The following is a 23,525-nucleotide window of genomic DNA, read 5'->3' on the forward strand; positions in this document are numbered from 1 at the left end:
TAAAGCTAAATAATATAGAAGAAATAAGATTAGTTATCTACCTAACCTATCTAAATACAAAATCATGAATACGCGCTAACACACACGCATTCACATTTAAAATATTAGAGTTATAATTTTTGTATATTCTCTAAATAGAAATATTCATTGACTTCATCTTTTTCCCAATATTCATTAAAATCCTTATATATTTATACGACAAAATAAATGTTATTTTGATGCAATTTATTATCAACATTATGGTGGCATGAATCACCTAATCAAATTACACTAAAATGTTAAATTTATTTAAGTATGAGGACATATTTGATCATAATTAGTACTTGGCCCTGCAATATTATTATCAAATAGATACTCAAATACCACTAAAATGTTTAATCTATTTTAAGGAAGTATGAGTACATATTTGATCATAATTAGTATTTGCTCTTGAGATATTATTATCAAATAGAAACTCAAATACCTATATTTAGATAATTTTTCTTTCAGACCTAAATGATAGATATGGATCGATATTTCTAATTTGCAGAAAATAATAGTTTTTCATTGCTAAAACTCCAACCGAAACAACTTTTTACTAAAACTGTAACTTACATCCTAGACAATACATATCATATTTAAATATTCAGCCTTTGTTATAGAGATCCTCAAGACATTTGTTCTCAAAAAAAGCTTAATGATGACATTTTCCAAAGTCTTCAGCAACCACATAACTCTCCAAAATTTACAAAGTTTATAAAACTAAGGATCTAAATATAAGAAACACCAAACTTGAGATATTTCTGAGATATATGACAAAAGCTAAAATCACACCACATAAATATAACAAAGACCATTTTAAGATGGAAAAATACAAAGAAAAATACATAGCAAATTCTGTAACTATTTTCCAGTGCTGTACATTGTTGTATTCTTGCTAGTAAAAATTAATAAATAAATAAAAAAGTAAAAGAAAGAGTGTGAGAAGCTTAGTAAAAAAGAATAAAAAAATCGATTGTTACATAAGAAAAAATAGGTTGTTAGCAGAAAAAATAGAGAAAAGAGAAAGAACTTGAATTACCAAAAACACAAGAAAATTTATTCCAATCATAGCTGAAATGGCTTTAATGTAGGATGAAAATCCTCCCCAGTGCCGCATATTCGTTCACGTCATCCTGCATTGAAAAAATTTAAATAGCTCAAACTCTCATTCTGCATCCATGCAACAAAACTGTTCGAATATATCAGAATACATAACAGAAAAAACAGGAATGTAAAAAATTAAATCTCCACAACTCCACTACATTAAATGGCAAAATCAAGAACTCCATCATCAGTACCTGAGTGACAATTCGAGCAGCAGCAGCAGACCGCAACTCCACTTCAGAGTACTGATCACAGGCAGCAGTGCTAGTACCGCACAGCTCCAGCTTCAACTCGGCTAAAATCTTCTCACATTTGTGTAAAGCCTTCTTAATAACATAATCATTCGATTAACTATAATAATATTCAAGTGACACTGATTCATGAAAGCAAGACAAACCTTGTAAATTAAATCAAATTACATATAAATCTATGCATCAACTAATTAAAATAAATCACATAAAGAAGTATTTATTAGCAAACTCCTTTATGAAATAATAACTAATTATTTTTTCCCAAAGTTGGTAAATTAACGATTAAGTAATTAAAATTAAGCACAAAAAGAAGCATTTAACACCAATATTATCTACTCCCTCCGTCCGCCAAAAGTATTCCACTTTGGCCGGGCACGGAGTTTAATAAAATGTGTGATGATGTTGATGTAGTGGAGAAAGGGTCCCACCACTTTATGAGATGTGTGGTTGAGATTGAATCTGGGGTGGGTTTTTGGTAAATAAAGAGTGTTTGTAAGGATAAAATATAAAGGTAGATGGTGGGACCATGGCTTAAAAAGGAAAGTGGAATACTTTTTGCGGACGCCAAATATAGTAATTGTGGAATACTTTTGGCGGACGGAGTGAGTAACATATTCGTGAAGCACAAAGAAGCATTATTAAAATCTTCAGCAAGATTATCATATAAATCACTAAAAACAATTGTAAACTACAATCGACCAAAATAATTGAAATATAAAACTACAACCAACCAAATTATAGGTATGGAATAGAACATTATTTCTATTCTTGTTGTCACACCCCAATTCTTGAAACAATAACTATAATTGGGGTACGACCAATCATCTAAATGAACAAGGGAGAATCCTTGCGAAATCCGAATAAAAGGGATCATAATCGGGCTTAGCCCCTTTGGATGAAGAAAGACAAGTATTCAAGCGATACTGTCGCAGCCCGATTCCCAAACGCTAGTAATAGCGGGGTATGAGTATCGATACGACTAAAATAATTGAATAAAGGACATCACAACTAAACTGAACATCGGCGCGGAAGCTTACATCAAAACATGCTAAGGCAAAACATCATAAATCGACTCAAGGGTATAAATATCAGGAATGATATAACTTCTTGAATATCAGGAATTTCAAGAGGAAAAAAAAAACAAAGTAGGTAGAGCTTATTTTCCATAAGGAAGTATAATATCAAGAGTGCCACAGCAAAAGGCGTAACAATTATATGTATGAAGACATATAATTGCGAGTACATTGCTTGATTTGAAAGGATTAGTGTATCATCTCACTAAGGTTTTATCAACATCCAAAAGGAAATCAAAGTACATCGTCCTTAAGACTCTAACATCAAGGAAAACAGCAAGGAAACTTCATCAACGAAACAGTCCCCACCAGCACCAGTCCAATCTCGCTCCAAAGCTTAGCCTGCACATTTAGAAATATATGCAGGGCGTGAGTAATAATACTCAGTGGGCAAACGCCGAAGAAAAACATCAAAGGCGCTCTTAGAGCTATATGTTTGAAGCTTGCCATAACATCAGCAATGCACAGAAGTAAAGTTTGCGTAAATTAATCTGTGCATGCAGTTTTCATAATCATAACATCATGTGTAAACGACTGCAGTCAAATATTTTAACATTATGTACCACACCTACAACAATCATCATTATTATCGATACCGAGAAGTAGGCCTCCCTCTCGAGTACCGTGACTGGCCGACCCGAAGACGGCTCACAGTCACCTCTGTGCACAAAATCCCGCTTGTGGCAGGACCGAATTCGTCTCATCAGTAGAGGGTAACATACAAGTTCAACATCAAAAATTGGCAAGTCAAACAGTTTATAAACATCATTTATCTCAACATTTGATAAACTCATAAATATCATCAATTCATTTCTTGAAAGCTCGTACGATAATCGTATACTCAAAATATTGCCCACCTGGAGTCCTTCGCTTAAGCTCGGATAGGAACAGGTGACTTACTTCTTCGTTTCGCTCGGATCTTCATGAGTCATCAACATCATCACGAAAGTTCATGTGATAAAACAAATCTCAGTTAGAACTCATACCAAAATCCAACTCATCTCAATTAATGACTTCTCGCTCAACGTCTAATTACCCAGTAAAACTAAATCCCTAGGTATACTCAACTTCTAAGGATTCTCACGTCTTAATCTCGATTTAACTCTCAACTCAGACCATACTCAGCAAACAAGCACATAGGCATGTAGAAACACATAAGCATACAACTCACATATAACATCTCACAAACAAGTAAACATCAATCTGACTCGGAGACCAGAGCAGAGAAATGCTCGGTGGTCAGAGTGGAAAACTCGGCAGGGCGGAGCGGAACAGCTCGGCAAAAACTACGGAAAATACCCGCTAGGGCAGAGGAATCAAACTTGCCAAGGCAGCGAAATCATGAACTCTCTGTCGCCAGAGGAATGGCGACCGTCAGAGGAATCAAACTCAGAGGATTCAATCATCAGAGGATTCGATTTCAGAGGAATCGCTTTCAGAGGAATCGATTTCAGAGGAATCAACGTCAGAGGAATCGAATTCAGAGGAATCGATTTAAGAGGAATCAACGTCAGAGGAATCGAATTCAGAGGAATCGATTCAGAGGGATCAAACGTCAGAGGAATCGAACTCGCTGGCAGGGCAGCGGGGAAACGATTTCTCGGTTCTGAGAAATCAAACATCAGAGGAATCCAAAAAGCCAGAGCAGAGGAATGACTTCTCGGCTGAGTAAAGCAAGACTCAAAACAGAACGACGCAGTCAAGAGCAACTCTAAACTTCATCAATCTTTCCATTCACAAAAATCATCAGACACTCTCAATCATCAAAATACTTATCATGCTTCATCATAACTCACTCACGAACTCTTTAACTCTAATATCATCAACAACACGTAACTCTTTTCGTACGTTCTTACTCAATCATCAAAACATCATTCAAGACATAAATCACAGATTTTTTCCAAATTCTTACGTCGAACTAAATTTTGTAAAAACTCATATCTCAAGACTCAGTTTTGCAAAACACATCTTAAACATCTCAAATCATCACATATAACACATTACTCACCCCAGTTTTCGAAAAGAACCAGAAAGATTTTTAAAAGGGCATGAACCCTATTTTTCGAAAATGAAGAAAAAGGCGGTGGGGGAGTTTCTCATTCTTCAAACATCTTAATACTCACATAAATCACCACATACTTCTCACAACAGGTCTAGACTCCAAAAAGCAGAACACTTACTCAAAGAGTTTCAAGAAAAAGGCGTCTTTTCTCGATTCTTCCGATTAGAACTCAACAAATCTTCTTGAAACAAGCGTGGAAAGTGTTTAAGGCTAGATTTATCGGAGTATTCTATCTCAGTTGTGATTGGTGAAGCTTCGAGCTTAGTCTCCAATGGAGGAGAGAAGAAATATCGGGGGGGAGAGAGAAGGCGGTGAAGGCCGAAAATGATGAGAATGACCGAAAGAGAGAGGGACTCTTCGGTTTTAGCAAGATTCTTATTCCATTGGATAAGTAGCATTAAATGCTTGAATAGTGCTTTGTCTCCCCCTTAATCAACAGGTCTCATCCGGCTAATTAGCCACATGTGAGAAAGGATTAAAATATTGTTTGTGAGTGTAGGAGTGTGCGACGGTAAAATCAACACATATGCTAAGTTTTCGAAAATCATACTGACTCAAATAACATAAGTGCGCACATAACATATAAATCACATAACGTCAAACAATTTACTCACAAAATTTTCACGTTAAAACGGACCATCACTCGTCATTAATCTAATTGTCATTCTAGCTTAATCCTTTTTATAGTGATTCTAAATCACTACCTCAACTCTATCTCTCGTCTTTCATCTCATCTTATCTCAAAATTAATCAACGTCTCCATCTCATAACTCTATAATCTCGCATCTCGACATCTCAGTACTCTTAGTAGTGTTAAAACACTATCTCTTATCATAAGGAAAGGTACGGGGTGTTACATCCTACCCCCCCTTAAAAGAAATTTCGTCCCGAAATTTGAGTTATTCATCTCCGGGATAAAGCTCGGGGTACTTCTCTTTCATCCTCTCTTCAAGCTCTGGGGAATACATTCCCGTTAATTCCAAGTAGTCCATCAAATGTGAAAATCAATTTCCTCGCTTTGTAGTCATCTAGAATTTTGTGCTCCGTAGCCATTCGAGGTTATTGGAGATTGGCTATTTTGTAACTGTTGCTTTAAACATCTGTTTACAATCATCTTTTCTTCACGTTCCCATGTTGACTCTCCTTGACCGTGATGTCCCCATTGGATTTTCACCAAAGGAATCGACTTGGTCCTCAATTGTTGGATCTTCTGGTCCAGTATAGCATTAGGTCTCTCTCTTCGTAGCTCAAAACTTGTTCCAGGGACTCTTCTTCCTGGGCGACGTGTTTTGAAACAAACATCTACTTTCTCAGTTGAGAAACATGGGAAAACGTCTTGAACGTTCGCGAAGCTCGGAGGCAACGCTAATTATTGGCTACTTGGCCTACTCCTTCTAATACATCATAAGGTCCTATATATCTCGGTTTGAGTCTTTCTTAAACTCGAAACTAACACGCTCCCTAAGATAGGGAAAACTTACATAAACATCATTTCTAACGTCAAAAAGAATCTATCAGTGATTACTCGATCATCGGTTTTTCCTCCTCTCAAATTGCTCATCGTTGTCATAACTCAAGGTATAAAGTCTCACTTCTATCGTGGAAGTAAATTCGTATAAAGTTGCCAAAGTGGCACCTCCACGTGTTAACACATCAAACATCTTTCTATGAAAGATGCCATCACTCGCTTCTCATTCTCTAATCAAAACGTCATTTCAGTCTTGGCACGTATTTCATACCTTCTCTGTTAGAGCAGCGAAATCACTAACCAGAGTAGCGAAATCAAGACGCCAGAGGAATCAAATTCCAGAGCAGCGGAATCCTTGGCCAGAGCAGCGGAATGAATCATCAGAGAAATAGCTTCCGCTCTGGCGCAAAAATCTCTTCTCGTCCTAATCTCGCATTTATATCTTGGCGCCCTCGTCTCATCAAAAGTGTAACTCAAATGCTCAAAATCTCTATTTATCATCATAACTCCATCTCATCTTAACTATGATCTCATATCTCAGTACCGTAGTACTCTTTGCAGTGTCTCGACACTACTACTATCCATAAAGTACGGATTCACTTGTGACTTCATCTTTCAACTTTCCTTTATCAGACACGCTCGGTTTCTTTCCTTAAACAAAATGGCATTATCTGCCGCCTCTTGATAATTCTCTTCTCTCTCGGTTCGAAACCCTTCCATATTTTATTCTTCTCTGCCAGAGCAGAGGAATCGTGATTTCTCTGTCAGAGCAGAGGAATTGGCGTCAGCTCTGTCTAAAACAAAGACTGCTCAAAACATAGGCTCTATTGGTGGAGCAGGGCTCCTCGATCGTGGGTCTGGTGTAAAGCTCAGTGCTTTGCGGGGGTATTATTACCTCCCGATCCATCTTCTCGAATTCCTCGATTAGATTCACTTCTCGAGTAAGGAGAAATCCTAACTTTCCTGCGTCAGTTACAATATCAGTGGGATCTCTTCATCCGCGGAATCACTTTGTTAGCGGAATCCCTAACTCTCTGCCAGAGCAGAGCTAAAACTCAGCAGTATTCGGCAAAACAAAAGAACTTGTTTCAACACTTCTAATCATCAATCCAAACCAACATTTATTATCCTAGCATGCTCAAGAACTCATACACATTCAAATCTTCAAATCGACTTATGAACTTCAAGCTTTTTCCCAAAATCTTGGGTAACTCGTCTCACTTAAATCATCCTCAAACTTCTATAACTCATGAATCATGCTCATAGTCCTTCACTAACTCTAATCGTCTCCTTCGTAGCTCAAAGAAAAATTTGAGACTGTCATGATCGATGTATAACTTACATTGTACTTCGTAGAGATGGTGTCTCCATACCTTCAAAGCATGCACTACGGCTGCTAAATCTAAATCTTGCGTTAGATACTTCATCTCGTGTGGTCTCCACTTGCTTTAACTCCTTTATTTCTAAAATTAGTCTCGCACCGGTCAGAGAAATCGGTGCCAGTGCAGAGAAATGCTTTCAGCTCTGTCGTCAGAGCAGAGCAGAGCTCAATTTTAGCTTTGCTTCCCGAGCGGAGCTCGGCTTCAAACTTATCGAAAGATAAGATATCTTTTCCCTCTTGACTCAGCCCACATCCTAGACCATTCTTCGATGCATCAATGCAGTTTGCATACTAAGTCTCTTCTTTAGATCTTAAAAACTTCATTCACAATCGTTCGGCCAATCGAACTTGACTTCTTTCTTTAACAGGTGTGTCAAAGGCTTAGCGATTCTCGAAAAGCCCTCGATAAACGTCGATAATACTTTGCAATTTCTAGGAAACTGTTAATCTCATGCGGTGTGGTTGGCGTTCTCCCTTCCTGTACCGCTTAAACTTTTGCGGGGTCTACCTCAAATCCCCTCGCAAAGCAAAACTCGTATTTACTATCTTCGCATAAAGCTCTTTAGCTCGTAATCTTTTAAACACGGTCATCGAACACTCTTTGTGTTCTCATTTACTCTTCGAGTAAGTCGGGATATCGTCTATGAAGACTAACACGAACTCGTCTAGGTATTCGTGAAAAACGCGATTCATGAGATCCATGAATACTGTCGGGTCATTCGTCAATCTAAAAGGCATTATTATAAACTCATGGTGTCTATGTCTCATACGAGATGTCATCTCTGGAAATATCTCCCACTCGTATCTTCAGCTGGTGGTATCTCGTTCTCAAATCAAACTTTGAAAAAGTGCTCGCTCTTTGTAGTTGATCGAACAGATTATCGATCCAGGGTAATGGATACTCATCCTTTATCATCACTTTGTTCAACTCTCGATAATCGATACACAACCTCAAGCTTCCATCCTTCTCCCTGACAAACCAATTGGTGCTTTTGACATCGGTGTCACGCCGGACTCTACATCAATCGTAACCCTAACTGGCGGTCTGGGGTAAACCCGATAAGGTCTTAGGGAAAAACATCTTTATACTTTCGGACGACTGGCATCATCAACGTTTTCTTCGGTTTCGTCTCTCTGGTTCGGATATACAACGTACGCGGTTGTATCATTTCTCCGCAAGAACTTTCTTGCTTGCAGCGCCGAGATGATCGGCGTCTTCTTCCATTTTCTCTTAACGCCAAATAGACGAGGTAGGCTCTTGGCCTGGAAAATGAAACGTTATTCGTCTCTCCTTGTCTTGTATCGTCATATGGTTTTCCTCTTGCCAGTCCATTCCAAAATTATATCTAAATGCCATATAGGCATCAATCTCAAGTTTCTCGCCTCGAACTTAATCGAGCTCAACTCAAATTCTAAGTCAGGCACGCGGATGAAACCGTAGTGGTTCAGCCTATGGGTGCGATTACTCTTTAGAGGTTGTGAAACAGACTCCTCGTTCGGTGTCGAACAAAAATACGATGGGCATATCTTTCAATTCGTCTATCTCTGACAAAAATCTTCTATTTTTGTCTGGGGCTTTCTGTTCAAGCGCGTACAGTCTCTGGTGATGAGGTCGATTCACCTGCAGGGCTGGTGGTCGCCTTCTTGACTGACGTGGTCGACAGGCTGTCTGTTGTTGCGGTGGCGGCGGTAGCGGTAGGACTCTCTCCATCGCTTTTGAGTTGCGGCCGAGACTGACTCGGTCATTCTTCCGCTTCCACTTTGCTGACGATTCTAGCACTAGTTGAGTAGTGCCCGACCCTTCCACCGGTGTGACGGCTATTCCGTCTCATCTTACATTATCTCAATGTAATTTATTGCTCTTCGACAAGGCAACATTCCTCGTGATTCTTAAAGGTTTACTGCTGCTGGGGCAGTTGGGCCATCATAAGGCCGTTTGTCTCAATTCTGATATTGCGGTGGCGCATTTTGTCTCTGCCACGACTTCTTAGGATCTTGACTTCGGTCATCCTATCCGCTCTTTCCTTCATGCTCTCGTCTATAAAAGACGGATTGCACGTTCGAGTGCTCTCAGTCGTTTTGGGGTGTTGGAGCTCAAATTGCTTTCTCTGGCTACATTGCCCGTTCTATATCCCATGCTCTATTTAGTGCTTCAGTGCACATACTCGCGCTCTGACTCGTTAAATCGTCTCGTACTTCTTATCTCAACCCTGCTCGAAACAATTCTGACATCTTCTCATTCATCTCTTCTTGATATGTAGCATACCGATCCAAGTCGCGAAACTGACGTTCGTATTCAGCTACGGTTTTATTGCCTTATCTCTTATCATCCACTCTATTTCTTTCTTCATCCAGTTTCTCTTTCTCGGCACAGTCTAAGGGGACATGTATCAACCTTAGAACTAATTCTCATAACTCTCAAGTCATAAAACTCTTATTCAACATCATACTATTTCCTCAATTCTCATAACTCAACGTCAAAGACATCTTTCATGTCTATCATCGTAATCATCAGCTCAAAACACTACTCAAGCATAAGGATTCTCTGGTCATCGTCGTATAGACCTATAAGAAAAAAAAAATTCTCTTTCGAGAACTCTTACTTAATGCAGGGCATAACGGAAATAAAGCATCCCGTAACGCTATGCCGTTTCAACTTCCGTACTAGTCGTCATCTCAGTCTGCTATCGTGAAAAACGTCATCTGTTCTATTCCGTCATCTCGATCTCCTTAAATCTGCTATTGCCTATTCTGGCTTAGCATCACTTCTTCCCATCCTCGAAATGGTTAGCTTTCTTCATTTGGCTAACATAAGAAAAATCCATAATCGGACAGTTGCTCGTCCCGTAATAAAATTCTACGACTTCTCCCATAACTCGTGTTTTCTCCCAAACACTCTTCTTATTACGCCATCCTAGTTACCTAAACCTTCCTAACTCTTGTCGGATGTGGTAGGGACTAGGATGTATTGAATAAAAATGTCTGATCTTGAACAAGACGAGCTCAATTAATGGAATAATTCCATAATAGCCAGTGCTATCTCAAGGATAATGAAGAAGTTACAATCAAAGGAAGATCAAAGGCTAGAACAGAAACTCAGATAAAAACTGAGATATAACATGATGGGGTAAATCAATACTGGAAGTAGAAACAATCCAGTAAGTGGTAAATGAATAAATTGTCCACTGTTAAACAAGGGGCAAGAATTTCCAACCCAAACAATTTAGGCTCAAATACAGTGGATCTAAAAAAAATTCTCAATAGCATATAGTTCATCTCATATAGGAGTTCAATTGGATGCAGAAAAATCTCAAAACGACCAAGCGGAATAGGGACTCAATGAGTCTACTCTCATAATTACTCTAGCGATAGTAAACGCGGTCCCGGTGAAAGTACCTCTATCACGAAGTACAATTGGTCAACAGTATCTATGCATCCCATGAGGTCTCCATACTACGTTTGCCCTAGTAGGGTCGTGTCTATAAATCGCGATGAAAACTCTAACTCTTATCGCATTATCTCAACTATCTCTCTTTCTGCTCCTCTTCTTCATCTTCTTCTCGGTTTATATCCCTTCCGTTCCTTCTTCTTCTCGGAGGTAAACCATAGAGGGAAAACAATTATAAAACTATCGACTTCGAAACTAGCAGTTCATTAAAACAAAAATACAATTCTCTTTTTCTCACATCGCTTCTAAAGCTCATAAGTGATCTCAAAATTCTCAACATTCTCGTCCACTCTAGTTCTCTATGTCTCAACTCAATTCTATATTTCTCCTATAGAATTCTCATGGTTCTCGTCATCTCTATCATTCATCTTACATCATGCATCTATTCATAATTCTCAAAACTCTAATGTGACATCAAGCTCTCTAGTCATCAACGTCATCTCTATCTCTCATTTGTCATCAAGCATCTACATCATCATCATTCTCAAAGTTCTGCTAAAGAAAGTGAAACTCACTAATCATCAACCTCTCTGTATATATATATATAAGGAAAACTGCCCCTCTCTCTCGAGGTCTTTTACGAAAGTAAGGTCTTATGTACCAAAGCTCTAACTCCAAAATGATGCTCTAACTAGGCAAGCATCTTAGGGACTAAACGTCATATATGTTCTATACTATGCTTCTAGCTATGTACATTAGCTAAGCATCACTATAGATATATCTATACATCTCTAGATAGTCTCAGTCGTCATCTATCACTCTCCCATCTCGTCTTCGTCATCGCCATCATCTGACATCCTACTCTCAGCATCGTCAGTCGGTGCATCCTCACTCGACTTCGTCTCTTTCTCCTCATACTCGTCTATGGTCCGATACACATTATCATCGCTCGGCTCATCCTCGACATTCGTGTCATAAGTTCACCCAAGGTGTCATCCTCGTTCGGGATATACTCCCTGAACCATCGCTGCATCGGTCTTCTCAATATAACTCGGCATCTCATCCTCATTTGGTATGGTGGGGCATTGGCCACACTAGCCTCAACATCTCTCATCATCTTCTTCATCAACTTCCTCACATCAGAATTTATCATCATCAAACAACTTCGTCATCAAAACAATACATCACTCATTAGTACATCAAACTCAGTTCTCATCAGAAAAGCGATAAGAAACAACATCAACTTCTTACCTCGTTAAGCTGGAGGAGATGGGGTGCTGGGGTTTCGTTTCACAAAGACTCTCTCTCAAACTAGTCGAAGAACTCAAATTAGACTAGCACTCAATCAAGCAATTAACTCAGAGCAGACGACCTGCTCTGATACCACTCTGTCGCAGCCCGATTCCCAAACGCTAGTAATAGCGGGGTATGAGTATCGATACGACTAAAATAATTGAATAAAGGACATCACAACTAAACTGAACATCGGCGCGGAAGCTTACATCAAAACATGCTAAGGCAAAACATCATAAATCGACTCAAGGGTATAAATATCAGGAATGATATAACTTCTTGAATATCAGGAATTTCAAGAGGAAAAAAAAACAAAGTAGGTAGAGCTTATTTTCCATAAGGAAGTATAATATCAAGAGTGCCACAGCAAAAGGCGTAACAATTATATGTATGAAGACATATAATTGCGAGTACATTGCTTGATTTGAAAGGATTAGTGTATCATCTCACTAAGGTTTTATCAACATCCAAAAGGAAATCAAAGTACATCGTCCTTAAGACTCTAACATCAAGGAAAACAGCAAGGAAACTTCATCAACGAAACAGTCCCCACCAGCACCAGTCCAATCTCGCTCCAAAGCTTAGCCTGCACATTTAGAAATATATGCAGGGCGTGAGTAATAATACTCAGTGGGCAAACGCCGAAGAAAAACATCAAAGGCGCTCTTAGAGCTATATGTTTGAAGCTTGCCATAACATCAGCAATGCACAGAAGTAAAGTTTGCGTAAATTAATCTGTGCATGCAGTTTTCATAATCATAACATCATGTGTAAACGACTGCAGTCAAATATTTTAACATGTATGTACCACACCTACAACAATCATCATTATTATCGATACCGAGAAGTAGGCCTCCCTCTCGAGTACCGTGACTGGCCGACCCGAAGACGGCTCACAGTCACCTCTGTGCACAAAATCCCGCTTGTGGCAGGACCGAATTCGTCTCATCAGTAGAGGGTAACATACAAGTTCAACATCAAAAATTGGCAAGTCAAACAGTTCATAAACATCATTTATCTCAACATTTGATAAACTCATAAATATCATCAATTCATTTCTTGAAAGCTCGTACGATAATCGTATACTCAAAATATTGCCCACCTGGAGTCCTTCGCTTAAGCTCGGATAGGAACAGGTGACTTACTTCTTCGTTTCGCTCGGATCTTCATGAGTCATCAACATCATCACGAAAGTTCATGTGATAAAACAAATCTCAGTTAGAACTCATACCAAAATCCAACTCATCTCAATTAATGACTTCTCGCTCAACGTCTAATTACCCAGTAAAACTAAATCCCTAGGTATACTCAACTTCTAAGGATTCTCACGTCTTAATCTCGATTTAACTCTCAACTCAGACCATACTCAGCAAACAAGCACATAGGCATGTAGAAACACATAAGCATACAACTCACATATAACATCTCACAAACAAGTAAACATCAATCTGACTCGGAGACCAGAGCAGAGAAATGCTCGGTGGTCAGAGTGGAAAACTCGGCAGGGCGGAGCGGAACAGCTCGGCAAAAACTGCGGAAAATACCCGCCAGGGCAGAGGAATCAAACTTGCCAAGGCAGCGAAATCATGAACTCTCTGTCGCCAGAGGAATGGCGACCGTCAGAGGAATCAAACTCAGAGGATTCAATCATCAGAGGATTCGATTTCAGAGGAATCGATTTCAGAGGAATCGATTTCAGAGGAATCGATTTAAGAGGAATCAACGTCAGAGGAATCGATTTCAGAGGAATCGATTTCAGAGGAATCGAATTCAGAGGAATCGATTCAGAGGGATCAAACGTCAGAGGAATCGAACTCGCTGGCAGGGCAGCGGGGAAATGATTTCTCGGTTCCGAGAAATCAAACATCAGAGGAATCCAAAAAGCCAGAGCAGAGGAATGACTTCTCGGCTGAGTAAAGCAAGACTCAAAACAGAACGACGCAGTCAAGAGCAACTCTAAACTTCATCAATCTTTCCATTCACAAAAATCATCAGACACTCTCAATCATCAAAATACTTATCATGCTTCATCATAACTCACTCACGAACTCTTTAACTCTAATATCATCAACAACACGTAACTCTTTTCATACGTTCTTACTCAATCATCAAAACATCATTCAAGACATAAATCACAGATTTTTTCCAAATTCTTACGTCGAACTAAATTTTGTAAAAACTCATATCTCAAGACTCAGTTTTGCAAAACACATCTTAAACATCTCAAATCATCACATATAACACATTACTCACCCCAGTTTTCGAAAAGAACCAGAAAGATTTTTAAAAGGGCATGAACCCTATTTTTCGAAAATGAAGAAAAAGGCGGTGGGGGAGTTTCTCATTCTTCAAACATCTTAATACTCACATAAATCACCACATACTTCTCACAACAGGTCTAGACTCCAAAAAGCAGAACACTTACTCAAAGAGTTTCAAGAAAAAGGCGTCTTTTCTCGATTCTTCCGATTAGAACTCAACAAATCTTCTTGAAACAAGCGTGGAAAGTGTTTAAGGCTAGATTTATCGGAGTATTCTGTCTCAGTTGTGATTGGTGAAGCTTCGAGCTTAGTCTCCAATGGAGGAGAGAAGAAATATCGGGGGGGGGGGAGAGAGAAGGCGGTGAAGGCCGAAAATGATGAGAATGACCGAAAGAGAGAGGGACTCTTCGATTTTAGCAAGATTCTTATTCCATTGGATAAGTAGCATTAAATGCTTGAATAGTGCTTTGTCTCCCCCTTAATCAACAGGTCTCATCCGGCTAATTAGCCACATGTGAGAAAGGATTAAAATATTGTTTGTGAGTGTAGGAGTGTGCGACGGTAAAATCAACACATATGCTAAGTTTTCGAAAATCATACTGACTCAAATAACATAAGTGCGCACATAACATATAAATCACATAACGTCAAACAATTTACTCACAAAATTGTCACGTTAAAACGGACCATCACTCGTCATTAATCTAATTGTCATTCTAGCTTAAACCTTTTTATAGTGATTCTAAATCACTACCTCAACTCTATCTCTCGTCTTTCATCTAATCTTATCTCAAAATTAATCAACGTCTCCATCTCATAACTCTATAATCTCGCATCTCGACATCTCAGTACTCTTAGTAGTGTTAAAACACTATCTCTTATCATAAGGAAAGGTACGGGGTGTTACAGATACGAATCAATCAACAAACATAACAACTTCAGGATCACAAGTTTAGTGTCATGCTTCAGATAACCAATATTCACTGATCAAAATACTTGTGAGTCAAAAGTCTAGGCTCAACAAAAGATATTGTTTAGAGTTACAACATAATAGGTCTTAAGTTAAAGAACAAAAGACAGATACTGGCTAGTTCTGCAGCGGAAATCGAAATAAGGAGTTGAACTCTAGCCTCAGCTCTGCCCCGTCATCACCTGCCATTAACCTAAAAACATTTGAAAGTATTTTTGGGCTAAGTACTAATGTACTTAGTGGGCTGCAACTTTTAAAACATTTCACAATCTATAAGAGCAGTTTATCCAATCTTACTGACATGACATAGAAGGTTTTAAAGAGAAATAACTTCTATGCATGTTAAAACATTTCATATATATATATATATATATATATATATATATATATATATATATATCTTTGATTTGCGCGCAGTTGTCACACTCTATTCTGTTACTCGCTGTGATCCCGGACCTTTTAGCCACCGACGGATCTCTGTCTCCCACTGACTTGGACTGAGGGCGTAACCCAACCAAGTTTACTTTGACCTCGGGATGCTACCCAGGCAGGCCTCATATTTCTCATGCTCCGGAACACATCCAGCCGAGCACCCTTATAACGCCTCTGGTTAGAGCCCGATGGAGATCAACCCACCGAGTCAACTAACAAGTGTACACAATTCTCAAACAACGTATTAGGTCATAAGAGAACCTCAATTGATTAATTGTGCGAGCCTTAAACATGGTAGAGTGCACAAAAATATTTATTGGATAAACAGTTTGTAATTCATGAAACATTTAAGCTCATTAGCTCAATCATACATTTGGAAAATAAGCCCACCTGTATAGGCAAAGCCTATCGTTAACGTTATCTCTGAATCGGAATAGCGGTGCTAATCCTCCTGTTGCTCAAAGCCTACAAGAAATCTATTCTCAAAAGGTCTCCTTGAATCTAATCTTAAGTCACGGTGAAGTGCTTAATATTCTATGATTCACTTAGCCGGGTTTTCAAAATTTAAGAATAAATAATTGAAAACATTTCTCTTGAGTTAAGAACACCAACAATATTCTTACTCGACTTTCTTTAGTAATTGGAATTATAAATAAAACCAATTAAATCATAAATACTTTTATTGCAAAATAAAAATGCAATTTCATGTCATGCTTGTAAAATTATATACGAACAGAGTGTATGCACTTGCAAAAACTTATACTGGTATGGTGGTTTACTGAAATGACACCATTGATATGCTTGAATTTACAGTTGAGTAAATGAGATAAGGGCTCAAGAGGGAACCTTAAGAGGTTTCGGTTGAGAATCGTTCTGTTGTTGCTTGAATGAGGAGTTGATGGTTTAACTTCTTACTGAAGGGATAACGAATGTGCCGAGAAGGGTGGAGTAATCTTATCAATGGTGTTGGGTGATGACAGTCGAGAGAGGAGAGAGAGAAAAGAGAGGAAAGAGAGAAGAAAGAGACGTCTGTTATGGGGGATGAAAAAGAAAGGTGTTGGTTTATTTAACCCCATTTACTTAGCCATCAAGTATTGGATAAATAACACATGCTTAATTATCCACTTGCATAAAATATCTTATCCGTTAACTATGTTTATCCACTTGCTTTGACTTCTCTCTCTCTAAAGTTAGTTCCGCACCAGAGCAGGGGAATGCTCGCCAGTGCAGAGGAAAGCTCGCCAGAGGAATCACTCGGCAGAGGGTTCACTCGCCAGAGGAATCACTCGCCAGAGGAATCACTCGGCAGAGGAATCACTCGCCAGAGGAATCACCCGACAGAGGAATCACTCGCCAGAGGAATCAGTCGGCAGAGGAATCACTCTTGTATTTATTTATTTATTTATTTTTTATTTTTTTAAAATTAATATGAAATGCACAAAATAAAATTTAAATAACTCAAAAAAAATTACAAAAGCTTTCGTAAATCATTTTTGTTGGAATTAAATAAATTCTTTTTCCTCAATCCAGCGTGAATCATCTTAAATCTAAGTTCAAAATTATTCTAAACTTAGCTCGAGGAAACGGGGTATTACACTTGTTAAGAAAGGGAGCAACCATATTTTTCATACCTCAAATTGTTCAAAAGGCAAAAATGGGGCAAGCAAAATAAACCAACTACTGTCAGATTGTAATTCAATGACCATGACAAATCTAAATTAGCAAAGCCTGTAGTGATATCAACTAAAGTCAAATCCTGCAGCTTATTTTATCTCAACATAAATAGAAAACAATCAACTTAATTTCAATAGGAAGATACCTGAATAAGAGCCCTCTGTAAATTGACGAATCGAGAGTGATGATGATGATGATGGAAAGTAATGCGCACACTGAATGTGAAAATCAAGCTAGCCACCTTCTCTAATAAATGCTACACAATCAAATGTAGGAAAAACAGATTATAAAGCTGCAACCTTATCAGCATCCTTATATTGAGTTGATCTTTACAAATGTAGATTATATCTATTCATCACAAAAAAGTAAAATAATGAAGAAAAGTCGAGGAGGCCGCACTCACTAAAAAGACTTTTGCAGATCAAAAGTCCAAGATAAATGAATGGATAAATAATTCTAAGACAAAAGAAGAAAATTCCATGGCATGAACCAAATGAAACTATTGACAGAAGAAAATAAGAATCAATTAAGAGATAGTACAGAAGCTGAAATTTGTAAGAACGCACCAAGCACATTCAGACTAACATCTCCACAGTTGGTCTGATAGAGTGCAGATACAAATTTAGGCCTATCAGCCTGCCACAGAATACTCCGTACAACTCCTGCAATGCTCAAAACCTGGTAGTTGACTTACCCGGCAAAGACTCAAAAGAAACAGCAAGTTCTAGTAACTCATGAGTCATGATCTACATTAATTTAATCCATCAAAAAACAAATCTTTAAATCATATTGGTGATTTCTGCCATTTAGAATATGAGCACACACGAATTAGATTATGGATAAAATAAAAAGGCTTCCTTTTCACTCTAAACCCAAAAATGAAGGATTTTCAGAAAGGATAATTGGGGCCTCAATCAAGTTATCAATCAACGTGATTCATCATTTCCTTTTATTTACACCTAACTATTGGTATGAGTCCCTTAATTATAGTATTGCTATTAATATAAATCAAGACTTAGTCAAAATAGGAACACAAGTAAGAAATCCATATATTCTAATTCAATCAGCAAGAAATCCAGATATCCAGTATACAGCTGCCTAGCAGAGTAAAATGATTATACATATAGCCAAACAGAAGAAATCTAATTCTTTATAATGATGTTGGTCAAAAAATCTACGTTGCTTGCTGCATATGCACAACCAATCTCTTAAGCTCCTACCACACAAAATATACATAAATCTCAACTTAGCAAATTCATGTACAGTATTACAGTACTTGGGCTCCACATAAAATGAGCCACTATACCAGCCTGCTCCCAAGACCAGGCTGCCTTTATGAAAAGTACTCTTACTCATATGTTTAGCTTTTCCTTCCCATATATACGCTGAAGCTCGCGGGTCTCCAAATGATTCTATAACAATGAAAACATAAAGCAATGAGCAACATATAACTTTCAGTAGAGAAGTAGCACGTGAGAGTTTCAATACCTTTCCAAGTGTAGAAGGCCTTTTGATTTATAGGAGAGCCAAACACAGTCTGGATTGCATCTAATAGCATACTCTATGAGGTTCTTCTCAACTCCTAAACTATCTGATGGATCTTGTCATTCACAAAGTATATCTGGTTCCTAGGGTGCTTCGTCTTGCGACCAACATGCTGCTCAAACTTAGAAGCTGAAGATATAAAAAAGAAAGAAGGAAAAGCAAGAAGTTGTCAAGAGAGGCAAACCGTAGATGTAAAAAGAGAAAGCAAAAAGATGAAAGCTGCAGAAATGGAAGCAAACTTATGCTGAAGAAATTTACCGAATTTCCATACAAACTAAACAACAACTTGAATTACATATCTAGACATAACCAACTCAAGAAAAAAAAATGCCCAGCAAGAGCGAGAGAGAATTTTTGAAAGGAAGAAGCCATGAATATTGTAGAGAGAGAAAGAGAGAAGGAAGATGAATACACAAAGCGGAAGAAGAAAGAGAAAATGGGAGTAAATGTGATTTAGACTAAAGTTGTGTGATAGATCTGTAAAAGGTGAAAGAGAGAGAAAGATGTAAATATCTGATGTAATCGGAACATGCAATAGTAAAAACATTAAATGAAGCATTTATTACACATTAATTGCACTCCCAAAGTGTGTGTGTATTTTGGTGCAAAAATTATTGTGTTTTTATATATAGAGTAGATATGTTCTTTTTTTGCCCCGAAAAAATTACACACTTTCATATGTTCTTCTAGACTTTATATTTTATACATTTTAATATTTAATACATTTTAATATTTAATTTTTTATATTATAGTTAAGTTCAACCAAACACCCTCTAAATACTAAACAACTTATAAGCTATTCAAGGGCTTATAAAGTATTTCGAAGTGTTTGGCAAAATAAGCTCTTAAAAAGTTTATAAGTTATAAAATTAAGTAGATTATAAGCTTCTAAAAAAATAAGTTCATCTACGCCAATTTTTTTTTTCTTGCTTTCTTATAAGTAATACTCATTATTATAAAATAACTCAATTATGATTTTTTATTTTTGATTTTATTTCATTCTAATTCATCTCTTTTCGATTTTCTCTCTCTAATATTTTAGTTGCACTCTAAACCCTAAATTCTAAACCTGGGTCTATATTTTTATTCTATCACATTAATGTCATATTACCCTGAACCTCGGCGCTATATCCTATTTGAATTCATCTCTGCAAATGATAGTTACGAAAATAATTTTAATACACTATCACATCATTAATTAACTTCTTTACAATTTATATTGGATTTAAAATCAATAACTATATTGAAACTAATTTATGATAGTGAACGGTTTCCTCTACCTTTTTTTAAATGTTCCAAGCCGTCGAAATATATATATCAAAAAAATGGATCATTTTTTTCTTTCTACTTATAATTATTATATTGAAAATTCAAACATATAAAAAAATTAATATTAGTAAAAGGGTAAAATATATAAATTATGCATTATTTTGCTATAGGTTTTCAAAATAGAACATATATTTTAGAAACAAAATTAATTTCTTAACATGAAGTGTGAAAAATTGAGCGACTTATTATTGTAATTAGGTTAATTAAGGATTGATATTTTTATAATTAGTAGATTGGGGTGAAGTGAGAACAGAAAGGCAGCTACCGCTATGTTTGTGAAAAGGCTGCCTGCAACTCAAATACTCTGTCTGACGCTGCGTAGATTTCCTTTTTTTGTCTTATTATAAATATATATACAAATTTGATTTTGGTTTGTTACTTTGTTTTCATATTTTCCTTGTAAGCTTATATATGTAATAATCCGACTATTATTATCATATTGCACTATTAATTTTCCACACATATTTTTAAAACCCGGTATGTGAATTTTATAAACATTACAAATTTGAATCACAATGGATACCCTCTCGTAATAAAATAAAATTAAGCTAAATAATATAGGAAAAATAAGATTAGTTATCTACCTAGCCTATCTAAATACAAAATTATGAATACTCCCTAAAACGCGCTAACAAACACACATTAATTCACACTTAAAATATTAATATTCATTAACTTCATCTTTTTTTCAATATTAACTATAGCCGGTGAGAAAAAAACTCTACAAATTTTCATATGTTAGAGATAATCAGATGTTGGGAACCTTGTAGAATATCCTAACCCTTGTTCTGATGATACCAAAATTCATAGGACTTATGTGTAATAGACTAGAATCGTTTTGAACTCAAGTGTTAGAGTTCGTTTCTAGTTTAGTTGCGGTGTCGAAGACTGAAGACTGAAGACTGAAGAACGAAGACTGAAGACTGAAGACTGGAGTTACCAACTGAAGAATCAGTTGAAGACTGATTATTTAATGCGCGCAATGGACTGATACTAAAGTCAAGTATCAGTTGAACATTCCTCCTAGGACTGATCTTCCAACGTTCAGAGGAAGCCACGTACGCTCAAGTACAGCCGCATTAAATGCAGAGATCTCAGAATATCTTATCTCTGCAGAGGTCATTCCTATCTGGTGGTTACTTTTCAGAGATGTCACATCTCCTGTCCATCAAAGAGAGCCGTTTCCACACAGACAAGGAACCTCGAAGATTGAAGCCTCAACCCAAATTCGAATTGCTCTCCAACGGAAGAAATCTTGAGGATGATTTACGCCAACGGATCTATTCAAGAGTTCTCCTACAAATAGCGCTCGAGGATCACTTCAATCTTCACCGATTCAACGACGTAAGCTGAAGCTCTGCCGAAATTGCTACTCAGCCTAAAGCTTAACCGCCCAAAGCTTGAATCGAAGAAGAGAATTCCAAAGCCAAAATCAGTCACTGCTGATTACATACATTCTCTTAGACCCTAGGCATATATCTGTTTACCCAGAAGCCAAAGGTCAAACTTGCTTCAAAGAACTTGTTCTTTGTAAGTATAGTTGGCACTCGTTTAAACATCTCCCCCATAAGAGTGTTTGAGTGATTCGGAGTTCAGGAAGGTACTCTGAACTCTGAGTGAAAAGTCTGAGCACGAGGTGTGCTTAGCAGGGAAATCCTACGCGAGGTGTGTGGGTGCTGAAGAGGGGTTATCTTCAGTTTACGGTTGTGTGCACCAGGCAAGCACACGGGTACGGTTTGCAGTGCACCAGTGAAGCACTTGCGGAGTGGATTGTTGGTCTGATCAACCAGCCGTGGATGTAGGAAAGGGTTTTTCCGAACCACGTAAAAGTCTCTGTGTTATTTACAGCTTTCAGTTTTACATTCATACTTGTGCTATTTCAATTGATAAAACTGAACACTGACTAACAGCAAAGAGAAACCTTAATCCAACTATCTGCTCCACCGAGGCTACTACGAAAGTAAGTTTAATTTCCGCTGCGTATGATATCAATCTGACTGAACTATCCTCTGATAGTAAGGAAGAGTGATATCATCTCTATCTTTGCAAACACGACTGAAGCCCTTACTTGGATCAGTTAAGTTCCAGCAACTTAACTGATAACTCTTTACTGAAGAGCTTTCAGTATCAGTCGTCAACCCTGTTGGTCAAAACTAATTTCGGTAAAACAGGTGTCTTGTTTGCATGCAAAGTTTCGTTCTAATCTCTGACTGAGATCCCTCTGATTGAGGTCGGTAGATTATTGTAAAAATAGCCTATAGGTGTATTCTCCCCCCATACACCTATTCGAGACCCCCCGGACCTAACAATTGGTATCAGAGCGGGTTGTTCGCAAGAACTATCTGCATCTGACTAGGTTCTAATTGAACTAGATCCTTTTAGGGGAATTGTTGTTTTTGGTCAAAAATCTCTTCTCGAGATTACTCTTGAGTCTGCTTGGTTTGTGTCCATTTCCCGTTTCATGTGTGCTTCTACCTGCATTCTCTAACCATGTACAGGAACAAGAAGGATTCCTCCAGCGATTATGTTCATACATATTTTCGAGGAATCACTACTAGAAAAACGCTCATAGATAACGGATTTTATCCGTTATCTATGAGCAAAAAAACTGTTGTGTATAGTGGTGTTATCTATGATACGTATCATAGACAACGGTTCAAAAACCGTTATGTATGTGAGAATAGATAACGGTACGAGACGCTCATACATAACGGTATGAAACCATTATCTATAATGATTATACATAACGGTTTATACCGTTATGTATGAGGATTTTTCCGTTATGTTTTGTATTTTTTTTGTTTTTTTTCCTATCATAGTTAACAGTTTTTTTTCTATACATAACGGTATGAAACCGTTATCTATAATGATTATACATAACGGTTTATACCGTTATGTATGAGGATTTTTCCGTTATGTTTTGTATTTTTTTGTTTTTTTTCCTATCATAGTTAACAGTTTTTTTTCTATACATAACGGTATGAAACCGTTATCTATAATGCTTATACATAACGATTTATTACCGTTATGTATGAGGATTTTTCCGTTATGTTTTGTATTTTTTTTGTTTTTTTTCTATCATAGTTAACATTTTTTTTACTTTTTATAACGGTTTTTACCGTTATCTTTGATAGAAATACATAACGATTTTTTTGTACTTTTTATATTGTTATGTATTTCAACTACAACTAGCGTATTTAATATTTTTTTCTAGATTTTTATGTTATTTATCTCAAGAAATAAATAAATAACTTTAAAACAACAAAATGATAA

General features: G+C 37.3%; 1 protein-coding gene across 4 annotated transcripts; it reads right to left on the bottom strand.

Moving 5' to 3' along the window:
* Positions 1–821: 821 nt before the first annotated feature.
* LOC130999016 (uncharacterized) lies at positions 822–19,303 on the bottom strand. Of its 4 annotated transcripts, XM_057924479.1 has the most exons (6): positions 18,867–19,303; positions 18,731–18,790; positions 17,945–18,124; positions 17,524–17,634; positions 1,320–1,451; positions 822–1,154 (listed from the first exon to the last, which is right to left on the bottom strand). In XM_057924479.1, exons 3-6 carry the CDS (start codon positions 17,951–17,953, stop codon positions 1,104–1,106), a joined length of 303 nt encoding a protein of 100 aa, XP_057780462.1. In that variant the 5' UTR covers positions 17,954–18,124; positions 18,731–18,790; positions 18,867–19,303; the 3' UTR covers positions 822–1,103. The 4 variants fall into 4 exon arrangements, with proteins under 4 accessions (XP_057780462.1, XP_057780465.1, XP_057780463.1 ...); XM_057924482.1 differs by having other exon boundaries at positions 1,320–1,427; positions 18,731–18,869; XM_057924480.1 differs by having other exon boundaries at positions 1,320–1,448; positions 18,731–18,869.
* Positions 19,304–23,525: the final 4,222 nt, after the last annotated feature.

Source organism: Salvia miltiorrhiza, chromosome 8 (assembly GCF_028751815.1).
Source record: "Salvia miltiorrhiza cultivar Shanhuang (shh) chromosome 8, IMPLAD_Smil_shh, whole genome shotgun sequence".
Classification (NCBI taxonomy): Eukaryota; Viridiplantae; Streptophyta; class Magnoliopsida; order Lamiales; family Lamiaceae; genus Salvia; species Salvia miltiorrhiza.